The sequence below is a fragment of the Cervus elaphus genome, chromosome 31, assembly GCF_910594005.1.
Source record: "Cervus elaphus chromosome 31, mCerEla1.1, whole genome shotgun sequence".
Taxonomy (NCBI): Eukaryota; Metazoa; Chordata; class Mammalia; order Artiodactyla; family Cervidae; genus Cervus; species Cervus elaphus.
In genome coordinates this window covers 4956786-4975485 of record NC_057845.1, presented here as the reverse complement: position 1 = coordinate 4975485, position 18700 = coordinate 4956786, and the positions used below count along the sequence as shown (strand labels likewise).

General features: G+C 41.8%; 1 protein-coding gene across 1 annotated transcript in view; it reads right to left on the bottom strand.

Moving 5' to 3' along the window:
- Positions 1 to 2615, bottom strand: part of PAXBP1 (PAX3 and PAX7 binding protein 1) — a 31899-nt gene extending 29284 nt beyond the window's left edge. Inside the window, exons 1-2 of the mRNA XM_043892892.1 lie at positions 2103 to 2615; positions 455 to 583 (exon numbers count right to left, since the gene is read on the bottom strand). Of these exons, the coding sequence (XP_043748827.1) occupies positions 455 to 583; positions 2103 to 2460 (487 nt within the window). The 5' untranslated portion in view covers positions 2461 to 2615. The remainder of the gene's footprint in view (positions 1 to 454; positions 584 to 2102) is intronic.
- Between the last annotated feature and the right edge of the window lie 16085 nt (positions 2616 to 18700).

Below are 18700 nucleotides of genomic sequence, written 5' to 3'. Positions count from 1 at the left end.
CAACATTAGACTTAGGAGGTTCCTAGAAGTTCTCTAAGAATTAAAATGACCGTGTATATAAAACCAAAGGAACCCAAAACTTGTCTCTACAAAATACAAGTAGAGAATAGAAGCGTAGGAATCTGCGCAGGACTCCTTCCAACGGAAACGAACTGCGTCTCAGGCTTAAGTGGGAAACCTCTCTGTTCACAGCACTCGGAGCACTCGTCAGTCAGAGACCTGGGAGAATTCAGGCAGTGCAGCAGACACATTCCAGTGGCAATGGTTCTGTCTTTTTAAATAATGCATTCACAGTGCAGTCATGTGGGAATTAAATAAAACTACATCATTACTCAACTTGAACCCTTGACAATGACAGAATCAAGTGAACAAGTTCACTATATACGCACCAAATCTATTCAATCCCTGTGAGAGTTTCATTTTGTCACTTCAAAAGAATCAAATTAGTACTTACTGTCAGCTGATGAGTTGAGTTCTGTCTTAATCTTCGATTTTTCAAGATCTTCTTTATACTCTTTCTTAAGCAATTTTACTATCTTTTTGCTGTAACTTGATTTCTTCACTTTGAAAACTTCTTCATTTTCTTTAAAAAATAAAATCCGTAGTAACTATTTTCTGATAATATTTTCCATTCTAACTTTTGAATTCTTCTAAATATACCCAAACATTCCAAATCATTACATAATTTGAAATTACTTAAAATCCTTAATAGGCTTCCAAAAACTGAATCAACTTCATAATCTGGAATAAAATGCCAATCTGAGACTTTTTAAAGGCATAACACATGTAACTGCACAAAGTTCTGTGTTCTACAGTCTTTCTTAAATCATTTATTTCAGGAGAGGAAAAGAGATCTTTGAAAAAGCAACTAATTATCAAATTCTTAAGATATCTTAAATAAAATATCCAAAATCAAAAGGTGCTAGTTTACAGAGCTGTCAAGACTGAGTAACTCTATACCCATCACACGTGGACAGTTATTTCAAGACCAAGCTGAGACCTAATCAACTTTTCAAAAATAAATTTCGATGGCGTATCCATCATCTTTGATTTGAAAACTTTAAAAGTCGAATGCAAACACTTTACCAAGCTGTCCCTACATCAGCGAAAACAAAAATGTGACTGTACTCCTGGCAAACTTGAGAGAGAAACTGCCTATTACTGGAAACAAGAAAGCATCGCCATCAAGATGCAAGTCGGATTTCCAAGTCTTAAATTCTTTTTTCATAACATAGACTTAACTGGATTATACAAACATACACTCAACAATTGGGGAAGTAAAATGATAGAAGGCTCATCTACGATCAGAAATCTAAATCCACTGCAGCCTGGCCCCTCACACCAGATTGGATAAACCGCCTTGAATTACCATTACACCGTCTCTTTTCACGGTCCAAATGTTAATAGAGTTAAGGTCGCACATTTGTACCCCTATTTGCTTTTACAGGGAAACTGAGGATTGGAAACAGGATCGTCGACCGTGAACGGCTGGCCCAAAGTGACTCAGAACCAAAGCTTCAATTCCGGGCTTCTCTTTCCACACCTAGCACTCCTTTTGATACACTCAGCCTTCCTGGTCAAGGATGTCTGGCCCCTTACTACTCAAGGATGTCTGACCAGGACGAGGATGCCAAGAGGCGTGGGCACGGTGACCTACGGAAGGCCCGGAGAACGTGCCCAGAGCAGTCCAGGGACCCGTCTAGAAACTAGAGCAGTCTGGTTCTCCCTAAAACACCGCGGCCAGGAACGAGGCAGGGCAGGAAACACTGAATTTCCACGTGAAAAAAACTAAGAATGACTGATCTGAGATCGCCAGCCCCTCGGAACAGGAGATGCTCGGGAGGCCGGCGAGGAGGAGGCGGTAGTTAAGAAAAGGCCGGCGGCGGCGCGGGAACACGTCCCCCTCCACCCTGCCTGCGCAGAAGGCCGGAGGCGGGGGAAAACGTGCAGCGGGTCGGGGCGGGAAGAAGCGACTCGGTTCCCGGGGCGGGGGCGGGGTACTGAAGCTGGGCGCGTCTAGGGAACGCAGGGACCCGCGGTGGAGGCCTAGCTAGGGTAGAGATACCGGGGTCCGGGGGGCGCCCTGAGGCGCGGCGGTTTACCTTCGTCCTCGTCCTGGAAGCTGAGCAGGCTGGCCCGGGGGACCTCTTTGTTCTCGCGCGGCCTCTTGCGCGGCTTCAGCCCGTTGCCGGGCTCCGCGCCGCCGAGGAGGCAGCCTCCGGCCTCCGTCCCCGAGGTCAGCGCGGCCGGCGGCGGCGGGCCCGGGCCCAGCAGGGACTCGCCCGCTGGGGCCCTGTCGCCTCCGCCGCCGCCGGGGCCCGGGCCAGGGCCAGGCTCCTCGCCGGTGCCAGGCGGCGGCGGCAGCAACGGCGGGGGCTCCTGCTCCTCATCGCGCTCTCGCTCCTCCTCCTCCGAGTCATTCCGCTTGCGCACGTTCACCCGCCGGGCCTTTCGGAACATTGCCCCGCGTCCCGCACGGCGCTCTCACACACACACCCGCCGGCTCCCAACTCCGCCGCCCCGGCAACGCCGAGCTCGCGACAGCGCACGCGCGATCTCCCCGGGAGTCCAGCCCGGCTCCTCGCTTCCCTTTCCCAGCTACCGCGCACCGCGGGGAGCGCGCAGGCGCTCACGCGCTCAATGCTTGAAGAGAACTCCGCGCCTCTCGCGAGAACGTCAGTTTTGTTTTGTGGGTTTTTCCCCGCCCCCACCCGCGGCGTCCCCCTGTCGGCCTGGAGGACTATTGGCACGGAACTCTGGGAATCCGGCGCGGTCCGGCCGGTCACAAAGAGGATCATAGAGACGAAGGGAAAGAGTCAGCCCCGGGTGCTGCAGTGCGTCTTCCTCACTGACGTAGGCATGCGAGGAAACCTCCCGCCAAGCGCCGGGAAGGGCAGATAGTGAAGGAGGAGACGGGAGAAAGGCGGAGAAGCAGCGGGGAGGGAAGGAGGAGACCCAAGGTGGAGCGGGAGGAGGTCGGGAGGAGCTAGAAGTGGAATCCCAAGGATGGGATATTTTTTCTTGAGACTGAATTGAGTGAAGTGAAGGTCGCTCAGTCTTGTCCGACTCTTTGCGACCCCTTGGACTATACAGTCCATGGAATTCTCTAGGCCGGAATACTAAGGCGTGATATATTAATACGACTAACCTTATTAGTACTTCGTATTTCTACACCTTCCTGTTTTAAGAGCACTTTCAAAAAGGGTGAATGTCATATAGGATAAAATGTTATTCCCCCCCCCCCCTTTCTTTCTTTTTTTTAGCACCTTTCCCTCTGTTCAATGAAAGCAAAAGTGTCCTTGGTCTTTTCAAAAGAAGGCCAGGTTTGCTAGCAGTTCCTCAACGGCTGATTTAAGAAACAAGTGGAAGAAAAAAATCGACTTAGTGGGTGGGGACCACTGAGACACAGTTCAGACATATGTCACAGAGGTTACCCTTCAAACTGGCAAGGGCACATTTGACTCTAAAGTTGAGCTCGCATACTTTCTTATTGTGTCACCGAATGTAGGGCCTTCTCCTTCACCTATGTGCCTATATGTGAATTTTCTTGTCTCAAAATTCACAAGGTTACAAGAGGTATTCCCATCCATTTCTAGGCACCTTCCAGTTCCCTGGCAATGTTGAAAGTTTTGTGATCCTCCAGAGAACTTCTCAATTAAATTCACCCGTTCCTGCCCATTTTAGTTCACTGATTCCTAAAATGTTGATGTTTACTCTTAACCGCTCCTCCTTGATGAAATCCAATTTACCTTGATTCATGGACCTAACATTATAGGTTCCTATGCAATATTGTTCTTTACAGTATCAGACTTCACTTTCACCACCAGACACATCCACAACTTAGCTACATTTCCACTTTGGCCCAGCCTCTTCATTCGTTCTGGAGTTATTTCTCCTCTCTTCCACAGTAGCCTGTTGGACACCTACTGACCTGGGGAGCTCATCCTTCAGTGTCATATTTTTTTGTTCTTTCATACTGTTCATGGGGTTTTCGAGGCAGGAATAATGAAATGGTTTGCCATCCCGTTCTCCAGTGGACTGTGTTTTCTCAGAACTCTCCACCATGAGCGGTCAGTCTTGGGTGGCCCTCAGGTGGCTATCAGCATGGCATGGCTGATAGCATCCTTGAGAAACACAAGACTGTTATCTCTGTGATGATTTTGGTTAGCTTTGTGTGATCCTGGTCTTCTGGAGGCTGTGGGATTATAGTTCTTGCTTCCTGGTGGGAAGGACTGGTTGTGGGAAAATCTGGGTATTGCTCTGGTGGGCAGGGCCATGGTCAGTAAAGCTTTAATCCAATTGTCTGCTGATATTTGGGTCTATGCTATGTTAGTTACACCCTGAGGCAACTTAATACTGGAGTCTACGGGCTCTATGGTAGAACTATAGGCAACCTTCAAAAAGGACTTATGCCAACTCATGCCACCCAGGAATGCTGCTGCCAGTGACCCTGTTCCCAAGGCAGGCTACTGCCAACCCATGCCTCTGCAGGAGATCTTCAACACTGACAGGCGGATCCATCTCAGTCTCTAGTGGGATCACAGGAATTTGATCCACACCATTATATTTACTACTATGGGCAAAAATCCCTTAGAAGAAATGGAGTGGCCCTCATAGTCAATAGAAGAGTCCGAAATGTAGTACTTGGATGCAATTTCAGAAACGACAGAATGATCTCAGTTCGTTTCCAAGGCAAACCTTTCCGTATCACAGTAATCCTAGTCTGTACCCCAACCACTAAGGCTGAAGAAGCTGAAGTTGATTCTTTCTATGAAGACCTACAAGACCTTCTAGAGCTAACACCAAAAAGAGATGTCCTTTTCATCATAGGGTGCTGGAATGCAAAAGTAGAAAGTCAAGAGATACCTGGAGTAACAGGCAAGTTTGACCTTGGAGTACAAAATGGAGCAGGGCAAAGGCTAACAGAGTTTTGCCAAGAGAACACACTGATCATAGCAAACACCCTTTTCCAACAACACAAGCGACAACTCTACACATGGACATCACCCGATGGTCAATACCAAAATCAGATTAATTATATTCTTTGTAGCCAAAGATAGAGAAGCTCTATACAGTCAGCGAAAACAAGACTGGGAGCTGACTATGGCTTAGATCATGAGCTCCTTATTGCAAATTCAGGCTTAAACTGAAGAAAGTAGGGAAAATCACGACCCAAATCAAATCCCTTATGATTATACAGTAGAGGTGATGAATAGATTAAGAGGATTAAATCTGATAGAGTGCCTAAAGAACTATGGACGGAGGTACCTAACATTATGCAGGAGGTGGTGACCAAAACCATCCCAAAAGAAAATGCCATAAGGCAAGTGGTTGTCTAAAGAAGCCTTACATATATCAGGAGAAGATAAGTGAAAGGCAAAGGAGAAAGGAAAAGTATACCCAACTAAATGCAGAGTTCCAGAGAATACCAAGGAGAGATAAGATAGTCTTCTTAAGTGAACAATGCAAAGAAATAGAGGAAAATAAGAATGGGAAAGACTAGAGATCTCTTCAAGAAAACTGGAGATTCCAAGGGAACATTTCCTGCAAAAATGGGCACAATAAAGGACAGAAATGGCAAGGACCTAACAGCAACAGAAGAGATTAAGAAGAGGTGGAGAGAATATACAGAACTGTACAAAAATGTCTTAATGACCCAGATAACCACAATGGTGTGGTCACACACCTAGAGCCAGACCTCTTGGAGTGTGAAGTCAAGTGGGCCTTAGGAAGCATCACTACAAACAAAGGTAGTGGATGTGATGGAATTCCAGCTGAGTTATTTCAGATCCTAAAAGATGATGCTGTGAAAGTGCTGCACTCAATATGCCAGGAAATTTGGAAAACTCAGCAGTGGCCACGGGACTGAAAAAGTCAGCTTTTATTCCAATCCCAAAGAAAGGCAATGACAAAGGATGTTCAGATTACTGTATAGTTGCACTCATTGCACATGCTAGCAAAGTAATGCTCAAAATCCTTCGAGTTAGGCTTCAGCAGTATGTGAACCAAGAACTTCCAGATGTAAAAGCTGAATTTAGACAAGGCAGAGATCAAATTGCCAACATCTGTTGGATCATAGAAAAAGTAAGAGGGTTAAAAAAAAAAAAAACCCATCTACTTCCATTTCATTGACTACACTAAAACCTTTGACTATGTGTATCACAACAAACTGGAAAATTCTTAAAGAGATGGGAACAACAGACGACTTCATCTGTCTCCTGAGAAACCTACATGTAGGACAAGAAGCAACAGTTGGAACCAGACATAGAACAATGAACTGGTTCAAAGTTGGGAAAAGAGTACATCAAGGCTGTATATTATCCTGCTTATTTAACTTATATGCAGAGTACATCATACAAAATGCTGGGCTGGATGACTCACAAGTTGGAATCAAGATTGCCAGGAGATATATCAATAACCTCAGATGCGCAGATGACACCACCGTTATGACAGAAAGCAAAGAGGATCTAAAGAGCCTCTTGATGAAGGTGAAAGAGGAGAGTGAAAAAGCTGGCTTAAAACTCAATATTCAAAAAACGAAGACTATGGCATCTAGTCCCATTACTTCATGGCAAATAGATGGGGACAAAGTGGAAACAGTGACAGATTTTATTTTCTTGGGCTCTATAATCACTGCAGATGTTGACAGCAGACATGAAGTTAAGACACTTGCTCTTTGGAAGAAAAGCTATGACAAACCTAGACAGCATATTAAAAACAGAGACATCACTTTGTCGACAAAGATCTGGATAGTCAAACCTATGGTTTTTCCAACAGTCATGTACAGATGTGAGAGTTGGACCATAAAGAAGTTTGAGTGTTGAAGAATTGTTGCTTTTTAATTGTGGCGCTGGAGAAGACTCTTGAGAGCCCCTTGGTCTGCAAGGTGCCCAAACCAGTCACTCCTAAAGGAAATCAACCCTGAATATTCACTGGAAGGACTGATGCTGAAGCTGAAGTTCCATTACTTTGTCCAATACTTTGTCTGATTTGAAGAGCCGACTCATTGGAAAAGACCCCGATGCTGGGAAAGATTGAGCATGGGAGAAGGGGGTGGCAGAGGATGAGATGGTTGGGTGGCATTACTGACTCAATGGTCATGAGTTTGAGCAAACTATCGGAGACAGTGAAGGACAGGGAAGCTTGGCACACTTCATGGAGTCACAAAGAGTCGGACACGTCTTAGTGATGGAACAAGAAGAGATATTCTTTGAACATAAAAATGAAGATGTGTATTTTATGAATTACCTTTTTTTAAATACAATGTGTAAATTACTTTTTTAGTCTAACATACATTGGAAATCAGTTCATATCTGTTCATAAAGTCTTGTCCCTTCTACCAACCTGCATAGTGATCCATTGTTCAAATGTACCATAATTTATTAATATTTAAGTAGTTTCATAAGAATTGGTATTAATGTTTTTTCCAGTCTTGCTATGATAATCAATACTGTAATGAAAAGTTTGAAAAATGGTCACTAGTAGGATGAATTGGTATTGAAATTACTAGATCCACAGGTGTGCATTTGTAATTTTGCCAGTTCTAAGCTGCTGTCTCTGAGGCTGAAACTCCAATACTTTGGCCACCTCATGCGAAGAGCTGACTCATTGGAAAAGACCCTGATGCTGGGAGGGATTGGGGGCAGGAGGAGAAGGGGACGACAGAGGATGAGATGGCTGGATGGCATCACTGACTCGATGGACATGGGTTCGAGTAAACTCTGGGAGTTGGTGATGGACAGGGAGGCCTGGCGTGCTGCTATTCATGGGGTCGCAAAGAGTTGGACATGACTGAGCGACTGAACTGAACTGAACTGAACTGAAGCTGCTCTCTATAGCAGCATGCTAATTAAAAAAAAAAATTTTTTTTAATGGAATTGTTCACTTGCTAAGTCACGTCTGACTCTTTTGCGACCCCATGGGTTGTAGCCTGCCAAACTCCTCCGTCCATGGGATTTCAGGCAAGAATACTGGAGTGGGTTGCCATTTCCTTCTCCAGGGGACCTTCCTGATCCAAGGATCAAACCCACATCTCCTAATTACAGGCGGATTCTTTACCGCTGAGCCACCAGGGAAATACAAATGAAGTCACCTGACATATAATATTATATTGGTTTCACATGCACAACAGAATGATACAATATTTACATATATTGCAAAATGATCAAAGAGTTTAGTTAACTTTCATCACCATGCATAGCTACAAAGTTTTTGTCTTGCCATGAGAACTTTTATGATCCATTCTCTTAGCAACTTTCAAATATATAATACAGTGTTTTTTTGTAATATAGTATTATTTACCAAGTAAAGTTATATTTTATCACTACAGTCCCATGACATATATTTTTTAACCCCATTCATTCATTTCACCCACTCCTAACCATGCCAGTTTGTACTCCTACCACAGCGTCTGTTTGCCTACACAATTCTGTCAAAATTTCACTTGAGATTTAACTTTCAAGTGGAAGCAAAAGATCCCAAGCTCAAGATTTCATGCACAATTGGCTCTTTTCACTGGTTTTCTTTGATTGCATTTGAAATCTGCCCACCCATGACTCACTTTTGAAAGCTAGAAAGATGATCTAGGCTGAGAGTGTCTTCTGTAACATTTTCTCCCAGTTGGTAGAGAAAGTTAATAACATCTGGCTTCCATTCTACTTGCATTACTCTAAGTTCTTATATTCTGGCTGTTCAGCATTAAGTTCTGATTCCAGCAGTATTTCGTTGGTGAAATTGAACTCCAGTTCACATCACAAAAGCTTCAAATTGTGCCTGGTCAGCCTGTAGACACCAGTGCCAGCGCCAGGAGACAGATTTGCAGTAACTTGATTAGGACAGGGGTAAGAAAGAAAGATAAGGTGCAGAGCAGACTGTGTTAACATCTTGGCCTGAAACTTCAAAAAGGTCTTCCAGTATGAAAGTGATGATTAAATATGGATAGAGAGGAGAACATTGGTTGTTTTAAAGCAAGCTAACAAATGAAAAGCCAACATATATTTATAACTTTTATAATCTACCTATTCAGATAATTGAAGGGCAAAGTTAAAGATTCAGAAGTTATCTTGCTGCTAACACAAGCCAAAGGCCCTTCTAGAGATTATAGACCTTGTGGAAATTAAATTCCTGAAACGGCAGAACTGCTTTCATTGCCTGTCAGCCAGTGTATGACCTGAAACTAATTATTTTATAAACTGCTCTGTGCACTGAGTATTAAACTGACTGTTTACAGTATATCATCACTATTTAATGTTGGAGTGATTTTAGACAAAGACCGCTTTCTTAGAATGCTTTCATCCATCATTTTGTTTGAATCAGTTCAGTGCTTTTTTTATCCTTTATTTTTATTAGTTGGAGGCTAATTACTTTACAATATTGTAGTGGTTTTTGCCATACATTGACATGAATCAGCCATGGATTTACATGTGTTCCCCATCCCAATCCCCCCTCCCGCCTCCCTCCCCACCCCATCCCTCTGGGTCATCCCAGTGCACCAGCCCTGAGCACTTGTCTCATGCATCCAACCTGGACTGGCGATCTGTTTCACATTTGATAATATACATGTTTCAATGCTGTTCTCTCAGATCATCCCACCCTTGCCTTCTCCCACAGAGTCCAAAAATCTGTTCTATACATCTGTGTCTCTTTTTCTGTCTTGCATATAGGGTTATCGTTACCATCTTTCTAAATTCCATATATATGCATTAGTATACTGTATTGGTGTTTATTTTTCTGGCTTACTTCACTCTGTATAATGGACTCTAGTTTCATCCATCTCATTAGAACTGATTCAAATGAATTCTTTTTAATGGCTGAGTAATATTCCATTGTGTATATGTACCATAACTTTCTTATCCATTCGTCTGCTGATGGGCATCTAGGTTGCTTCCATGTCCTGGCTGTTATAAATGTGCTGCGATGAACATTGAGGTATACGTGTCTCTTTCAGTTCTGGTTTCCTCAGTGTGTATGCCCTGGAGTGGGATTGCTGGGTCATATGGCAGTTCTATTTCCAGTTTTTTAAGGAATCTCCACACTGTTTTCCATAGTGGCTGTACTAGTTTGCATTCCCACCAACAGTGTAAGAGGGTTCCCTTTTCTCCACACCCTCTCCAGCATTTATTGCTTGTAGACTTTTGGATAGCAGCCATTCTGACTGGCGTGTAATGGTACCTCATTGAGGTTTTGATGTGCATTTCTCTGATAATGAGTGATGTTGAGCATCTTTTCATGTGTTTGTTAGCCATCTGTATGTCTTCTTTGGAGAAATGTCTGTTTAGATCTTTGGCCCATTTTTTGATTGGGTCATTTATTTTTCTGGAATTGAGCTTCAGGAGTTGCTTGTGTATTTTTGAGATTAATCCTTTGTCTATTTCTTCATTTGCTATTATTTTCTCCGATTCTGAAGGCTGTCTTTTCACCTTGCTTATAGTTTCCTTTGTTGTGAAAAAGCTTTTAAGTTTAATTAGGTCCCATTTGTTTATTTTTGCTTTTATTTCCAATATTCTGGGAGGTGGGTCATAGAGGATCTTGCTGTGATTTATGTCGGAGAGTGTTTTGCCTATGTTCTCCTCTAGGAGTTTTATAGTTTCTGGTCTTACATTTAGATCTTTAATCCATTTTGAGTTCATTTTTGTGTATGGTGTTAGAAAGTGTTCTAGTTTCATTCTTTTACAGGTGGTTGATCAGTTTTCCCAGCACCACTTGCTAAAGAGGTTGTCTTGTTTCCATTGTATATTCTTGCCTCCTTTGTCGAAGATAAGGTGTCCATAGGTACGTGGATTTATCTCTGGGCTTTCTATTTTGTTCCATTGATCTATATTTCTGTCTTTGTGCCAGTACCACACTGTCTTGATGACTGTGGCTTTGTAGTAGAGCCTGAAGTCAGGCAGGTTGATTCCTCCAGTGCTTTTTTTTTTTTTTTTTTTTTTTAAATTTTTTTATTAGTTGGAGGCTAATTACTTCACAACATTTCAGTGGGTTTTGTCATACATTGATATGAATCAGCCATAGATTTACACTTATTCCCCATCCCGATCCCCCTTTTTTAAGAAAATAAATTTTGTTGTATTTTTTGATCACATGGACCATTTTGAGAGTCTTTATTGAATTTTTTTTATAATACTGCTTCTGTTTTATGTTTTGTTTTTTTAGCCATGAGCCCTGTGAGATCTTAGCTCCTCGACCAGGGATGGAACCCACACACCCTCATCAGAAGGCAAGGTCTTAACTGGACTTGCAGGGAGGTCCCCAGTGATTTTATTTTTAATTAGAGGGTAATTACACTACTGTGATGGTTTTGCCATTCATCAACATGAATCAACCTTAGATATACCTGTGTCCCCTCCCTCTTGAACCGCCCCCCTTCCCATCCCTCTCCTCTGGGTTGTCAGAGAGTACTGGCTTTGGTTCCCTGTGTCATACCTCGAATGCCCACTGGCTACCTTTTTTACATATGGTAATGTGTGTTTCCATGCCATTTTCTCATATCATCCGATCCTCTCCTTCCCCCACTGTGTCACAAAATGTCTGTGTCTCCTTTGCTACCATGCCAGTAGGATCGTCAGCACTATCTTTCTAGACTCCAAGTATATGCATTCATTCAGGATGTTTGTCTTTCTCTTTCTGACTTACTTCCCTCTGTGTAATAGGCTGTAGGTTCATCCACCTCATTTGAACTGACTCAAATGTATTCCTTTTTATACCTGAGTAATAGTCCATTGTGTGTATGTGCCACATCCAGTGCTTTTTAAAGTTACCTTTCCAAGCAATAATTCCAATTAGCTTTTTTTTCCTACCAAATTGTGACTTAGCATGGAATAACTGACCCATAATTCCAAACAAAATAGGAAAACCACTTTTGTTTGTTTTGTTTGCTTTATTTGCCGACTCAGTATTAGACTGTAGTCTGAGACGATGATTACCAAATGTAGCTCTGTGAGCCCGTGAAGTTTTCCCTAGTCAGTTGCCAAATGAGAAGCACACACACACAGTCTGCTCGTGTAGATGTCTCTTATCAGGGGGGAGAAAATGGTGCTTTATTCTGAGGTGCTCTTCCTCCTTCCACAGTAAGATACTAAAATCTCTTTCCTTAAGTGAAATCATGATGATGGTATATTTTGTTTGTTTTCATACCCTTATTGGACAAACTGAAAAGTAGTGGAAGCTAAAAGTTCCCCCAAATTGTTTATTATATCTAAACATTTTTTTGTGGCATGCAAAATCTAATAGTCCAGTAATTCCTGGTCTACAAATTTTTCCTTTCTTCCTAAATAACTCAAGAATTCTATTGGGGGGGGGGGGGAGAAGCTGGAGAAAACATTTAATTATTTCATTAAATTTTAGTCCTTGATTTAGCAAAGACAGTTCTGCATTAACTTAAAGTAAAATATAAGCTTCCTGGGGGAGGAGATTTTATGTTTTTGTTTTTTGTTTTTTTTTCTCACTGCTAGCTTCAGAGTCCTTCCCAGGTGGCTCAGTGGTGAAGAATCCACTGGCAATGCAGGAGAGGCAGGTTTCATCTCTGGGTTGGGAAGAGCCTCTGGAGAAGAAAATGGCAACCCACTCCAGTGATATTCTTGCCTTTTCATACTGTTCATGGGGTTCTTAAGGCAAGAATACTGAAGTGGTTTGCCACTCCCTTCTCCAATACTTTGGCCACCTAATGCAAAAAGCCAACTCATTGGAAAAGACCCTGCAGCTGGGGAATCCGAGGGCAGAAAGAGAAGGGAGAGCAGAGGATGAGATGGTTGGATGGCGTCACTGACGCAACGGACATGAGTTTGAGCACGCTCAGGAGACAGGAAAGGACAGGGAGGCCTGGCATGCTGCGGTCCACGGGGTCGCAGAGAGTCAGCCACAACTAAGTGACGGAATGATAGCAAATCATTTTATCTGATTTAGTGTTTTATATATATAAAACACTTTATATATCTTCTGGTGTTACTATGTCAACAAGTACAATTCATAATCATAGTACCATGTGATATTTATATTACATTCACAATAAACACTTTATAAATACACCTAAAGACTATACAACCAATGCAGAAGCAAAAATAGCTATGCATCCTTTCTAAGAGAATTCACCTCTGTTAGCTCAAAATCATTCAGACATTGTTGTCTTTCCTTCTTGGGGAAAAACTCAAAAACAGATGCCTTATCAAAGACAACAGAGTTACAAGTATCTCTTTTGGGAATAAAGATGAAGAAATGTGTCTCTTTTCTGTATTATTTAATTTTACTCCAGGGCAGCAAAATTGTACAATAAACACACGGTAACATTACAGTATGATTATAGAGGGAGGCATCAAATCAAGCTTTGAATTTTTCAGATCTTTTAAAACAGTCTATTTGCTTGATTATTTTTGGTTGTGCTGGGTCTTCATTGCTGCTTGTGGACTTTCTCTAGTTGCGGTGCATGGGCTTCTCTCTGTGGTGGCTTCTCTTATTGTGGAGCACAGGTTCTAGAGTGTTCAGGCAAGCAGGGTCTTCCTAGACCAGGGATCAGACCTGTCTCTCCTGCACTGGCAGGCAGGTTCTCAATCACTGGACCACCAGAGAAGTCCCCAAGATCCAAATGTTTGAGAAAATGAAGTGGACTTTTATTTTACTATTTTTTTATTAGGGAATTTTTTAAAAAAAATAATATTTATTGACATGAATCAGCCATGGATTTACATGTGTGACTTTTAAAAATAACCTTTGAAAGTGTTAGTTGCTTAGTCCTGTCCGACTCTTTGCTTCCCTGTGGACTGTCGCCCGCCAGGCTCATCTGTCCATGGGATTCTCCAGGCAAGAATACTGGAGTGGGTAGCCATTCCCTTTTCCAGGGGATCTTCCCAACCCAAGAAATGAACCCAAGTATCCTGAATTGCTAGTGAATTCTTTACCATCTGAGCCACCAGGGAAGTCCCTTATCTAATTATAAAAGTGCTACCTGCATTACTACATTTTAGAAATTTAGAAAATGCAGAACAATACAAAGAAGGAAATAATTGTTATTAATCTTAACACTTAATTTTTGGAGCATTTCTTTCCAGGATTATTTTATGAACATTCACTCTTTCATTCTTCATGTCTTCAACATTCCAGTGCAACTTCTACTTGGAATTAGTTCTCTAACCTCCTCACTCTAATCCTATCATAATGATTGCATCTTGGAGTTTGCAACTTACATCTTCCCCAAGTTACTAGAGAGTTACTTGGCATCTTCCTCAGTAAAACCTCACTTGCATCTTCTAGTTTGTCTATTCTACCTCCAGTCACAAACCCATCACGTTTCATTGCCCATTCTCTTCCTTCTGCCTTTGTTTCCTCATTCAGATTGGATTTCATGGGGACGAGACTGTAGTCACTCCCTTCCAACAAGCTCAGCTCCCTTCCCCATGCCTGCTTTGCTGTTGTTGGTGTTCAGTTGTGTCCAGCTCTTTGCCACCCCATGGACTGCAGCAGGTCGGGGTTCCCTGTCCTTCATCACCTCCTGGAGTTTGCTCAGACTCTCCGAGCTGGCAATGCCATCCAACCATCTCATTCCCTGTCATCCCCTTCTCTTCCTGCCTTCAGCCTTCCCCAGCATCAGCATCTTTTCCAATGAGCTGACTCTTTCCATCAGGTGGCCAAAGTATTGGAGTTTTAGTTTCAGCATCAGTACTTCCAATAAATATTCAGAGTTAATTTCCTTTAGGATTGAATGGTTTGTTGTACTCATTACAGAAAAACCCTAGCCATAGCTGAGCCAGAGTGTGGCCTTCTCTGGATCTGTCCCTGGTTAGTTAACTTTCCAGATTTCCTCTTTTTTTTTTTTTTTTTCCAGATTTCCTCTTAAATTAACTGCAGACATCAAATGGACACTAAATACATTATTTTTATTATTATTTGTATGTGGGTCTCTGTCTGAATCAGGCAGATGAAGTAGTCAAATAATGTGTGAGTTTATATAGGATTTTAATAATATAATCAGTGAGCTCAAATATATAGATTGATAAAAGTATGTTCTCTCCAAACAGAGACTATTTAATTACCCATGGCATCTGTGAAACATTTATATCAATCATTAACCTGAGTAAACAAACAACTGAACAAATTCTTCAAAACAGAGATTTTTACAGGGAACGTTCTCCAACCAGAGAAAACGAGCCAAATCCAGGAAGCTGAATGACCCCTCCCATGCAAAAAAAAAAAGTCTTAACTACTTGGGAATTAATGAACAGTCATCTAAATCTCTAAATAAACCACACATTATCTAAGATCTCTAGAAATTAATAAAAGTAGTAGTATTTTTATATGTGTACCATATAAAAATATATGGTACATAGCTAAAGGGGTACTCAGGGAATAATGTATAACTTTAAATTTAGAATTACACAAGTGAAAAGAGAAATATTCAGCCTCAGAAAAACAAAGAAAAAAAAAACAGCAAAACAATTCAAAGAATGTGTAGAGTCGAAACAGTCAAAGATAAAATGGTTACTAATAAAAAATAAATTAGAAAATAATAAAATAAAACCCAAAACATAGGGATTACCAAGGAAAAACCCAAACTTAATATAGGAACATACATATCCCCCAAAACTTTAAGTATAACTACACTTGAGGAGGAAATGGCAACCCACTCCAGTGTTCTTGCCTGGAGAATCCCAGGGACGGGGGAGCCTGGTGGGCTGCCGTCTATGGGGTTGCACAGAGTTGGACACGACTGAAGTGACTTAGCAGCAGCAGCAGCAGACATGAGGAAGAGCCAAATTAATTGTGAGAAAATGTTGTATGGTACCCAGTGAAAATACATTTGAAATTCTACAGAAAATATATATTTTAACAAAATACAAATTTCACAACTGATTTAAGAGGAATCTAATACTTTCAAATTGTGGTGATGGAGAAGACTCCTGAGAGTCCTGTGGACAGCAAGGAGATCAAACCAGTCAATCCTAAAGGAAATCGACCCTGAATAGACACTGGAATATTAGACGCTGAAGCTCCAATACTTTGGCCACCTGATGCAAAGAGCTTACTCATTGGAAAAGACCCTGATGCTGGGAAAGATTGAAGGCAGGAGGAGAAGGGGATGACAGAGGATGAAATGGTTGGATGACATCACTGACTCAGTGGACATGAGTTTGAGTAAACTCCGGGAGTTGGTGATGGACAGGGAAGCCTGGTGTGCTGCAGTCCATGGGGTCTCAAAGAGTCAGACACGACTGAGTGACAGAACAACAACAATGGCTCTTAACAAACCAATAAGCAAAGAAGAAGTGGGAAAGTTTTGAAAGAGGTAAATAGATTTTGAGTTAATGATACGGGAATAATCATGTGTTTTTATCATTTCCTTTTCTCATCACTCCAGTGAAACAATGGCAAAGTTTTAAAACATGTAAACTTATGGCAATGAAGAGATTATGAGGGAGCCATCTGTACCTTTGGGATTTCAACAAATTTATCTGTCCCATATTTTTAATGTTCCCTTGGTAAGTTTGCTTTCCCATAGAAAGAAAGAAAAGTAAGTGAAGTTGCTCAGTCGTGTCTGACTCTTTGCCACCCCATGGACTGTAGCCTACCAGGTTCCTCTGTCCATGGGATTTTCCAGGCATGAATACTGAAGTGGGTTGCCATTTCCTTCTCCAGGAGATCTTCCCGACCCAGGGATCGAACCCGGGTTTCCTGCATTTCAGGCAGACCCCTTACCATCTGAGCCACCAGCTTTCCCATACTAATAACTAGCTTTATTTTTTTAATTCTTTACTGACAATAGAGAAGCATTGGAGGGAACCACATCTACGTACCTACTTGCATCTGTACTTCTCTTCCTTGGCTCCACTCAGGAAACTGAAAAAAGTGGCCTTCTTCCTATCAAAGATGAATTTATCATTGTGTTCAGAATTCTTTCTTTTTTTGTATTTGGAACATGAGTTTGTTTTTTTTTTTTTATCTTATGAAAACATAATAACACATTTACAGCAGACTTGGAAAATACAGAGCAAGGTTATGTATAGTTCCACTATATACTAGTTCCTTTTTCCTTGTTTATTTACTAAAACATTGTTTTGGGTTGCATTGGGTCTTTGTTGCTTTGTGCAGTTGTGGTGAGTGGGGGCTGTCTTGGATACGGTGCTCGGGCTCCTCGATGCAGTGGCTTCCCTTGTTGGGGAGCACAGGCTTCAGGTGCTCGGGCTTCAGCAGTTGCAGCACGTGGGCTCAGGAGCTGTGGCTGCCCGGCTCTAGAGCTCCGGTTCAGTAGCTGTGGCATGCAGGCTTAGTTGCTCTGCAGCATGTGGGATCTTCCTGGATCAGGGATCAAACCTGTGTCCCCTACATTGGCAGGCAGATTCTTTACCACTGAGCCACCAGAGAAGGACCCAACAAGTATTTCTTGTAAGAATTACTTAAAACATATGTGAAAGAGCTCTGAAGCTATTAAAAGTCACCAAATGGAAGGTGTGCACATTAAGATACTCATGATTTCTAATATCGGTAAATTTTATACTTTATTAATAAAAATTATTAAAATTCCATTTGTTACATTTTCAGTAAATAATGACAGTAAATATATTCAATATTAATCTTTTCATCTATACCCTTCTTGCTGTTCTTTCTCTCTTTTTTCTTTATTTGTCTTTTTCTACCACTTTAATCTTACCTCTCACATACAATGTCAGTAATAAGGTCATTACATTTTTCTATTAAAATTGGTATCTTGGTCTTAGTTCTGGCCTAATTTAAACACTAACATTATAGATGCATGCTAATTAGTCTGAGTGGCCAAATCTCTCACCAGTTAAGCAAATGGAGACATTTCAGGTTATTTCAGCTACGTGGTGTTAAGGCTAAGAGAAAAATGTGTGTTATTTCATGGTAGAGCTATTTCTTATCATTATGGTGTCATGCATTCAACATGTTCCAACTTTTTGCACTCTGAATTTAGATGTTTGTACCATAATTGCCACAAACTCTTTATATTCCACTTTAACGTTTAGTTGGGTCTCTGTGAGGGATAATTTTCTTTGTCCAATGATGAGTCAGTTTAATTAAAAAAAAAAGTTGATACTATATGTAGAATAGATAGCTAGTGAGAATCCATTGCACAGCTGCCGAGCCCTACTCAGCGCTCTCTGGTCACCTAGGCAGGAAGGAAATCCAAAGAGAGGATATATGCGTGTGTGTGGCTGACTCACTTTGCTGAAGCAGAAGCTGACGCAACTTTGTAAAGCAACTATCCTCCAGTGAAAATTAATGAAAAACACTCCCTTAGTTCTTTGTATGAACACACATAAAAGCATTTTGTGTTAACCCCATCATACAGAGTGTCTTCACTTTCCAGTCTTAAACTTCCAGATGGACTGAGCCCTAAAAGTTCTCCTGTTAATTATCTACCAGTAATCTGGATGTGTTTATCAGTGCAATTAGTGTTATAAAGGGGTTATTACATTCCCAGGCTAGCCCCTCATGTAGTCAAACACAGCTCCGGTGGTATTAATCTAAGTTCTGATTTCTGGAGCAGGAGAAGGAGGAGGAGAGGAACAATGGGGAAGTGGTACAGCCGGGCCAAAGGTAGAAGGTGGCAAGGCAAGAGATAAAAGAGAAGGGCTAGAAGGAGAAAGCTTTCCCTGGATTTAGGCCTTGTTCTCAGCAACAAAAACCCCAATGCACTTGGTTTTTGTGACTTCCAATTTTCATTTCTGCACCTCCCCCTCTCGGGACCCTGGTG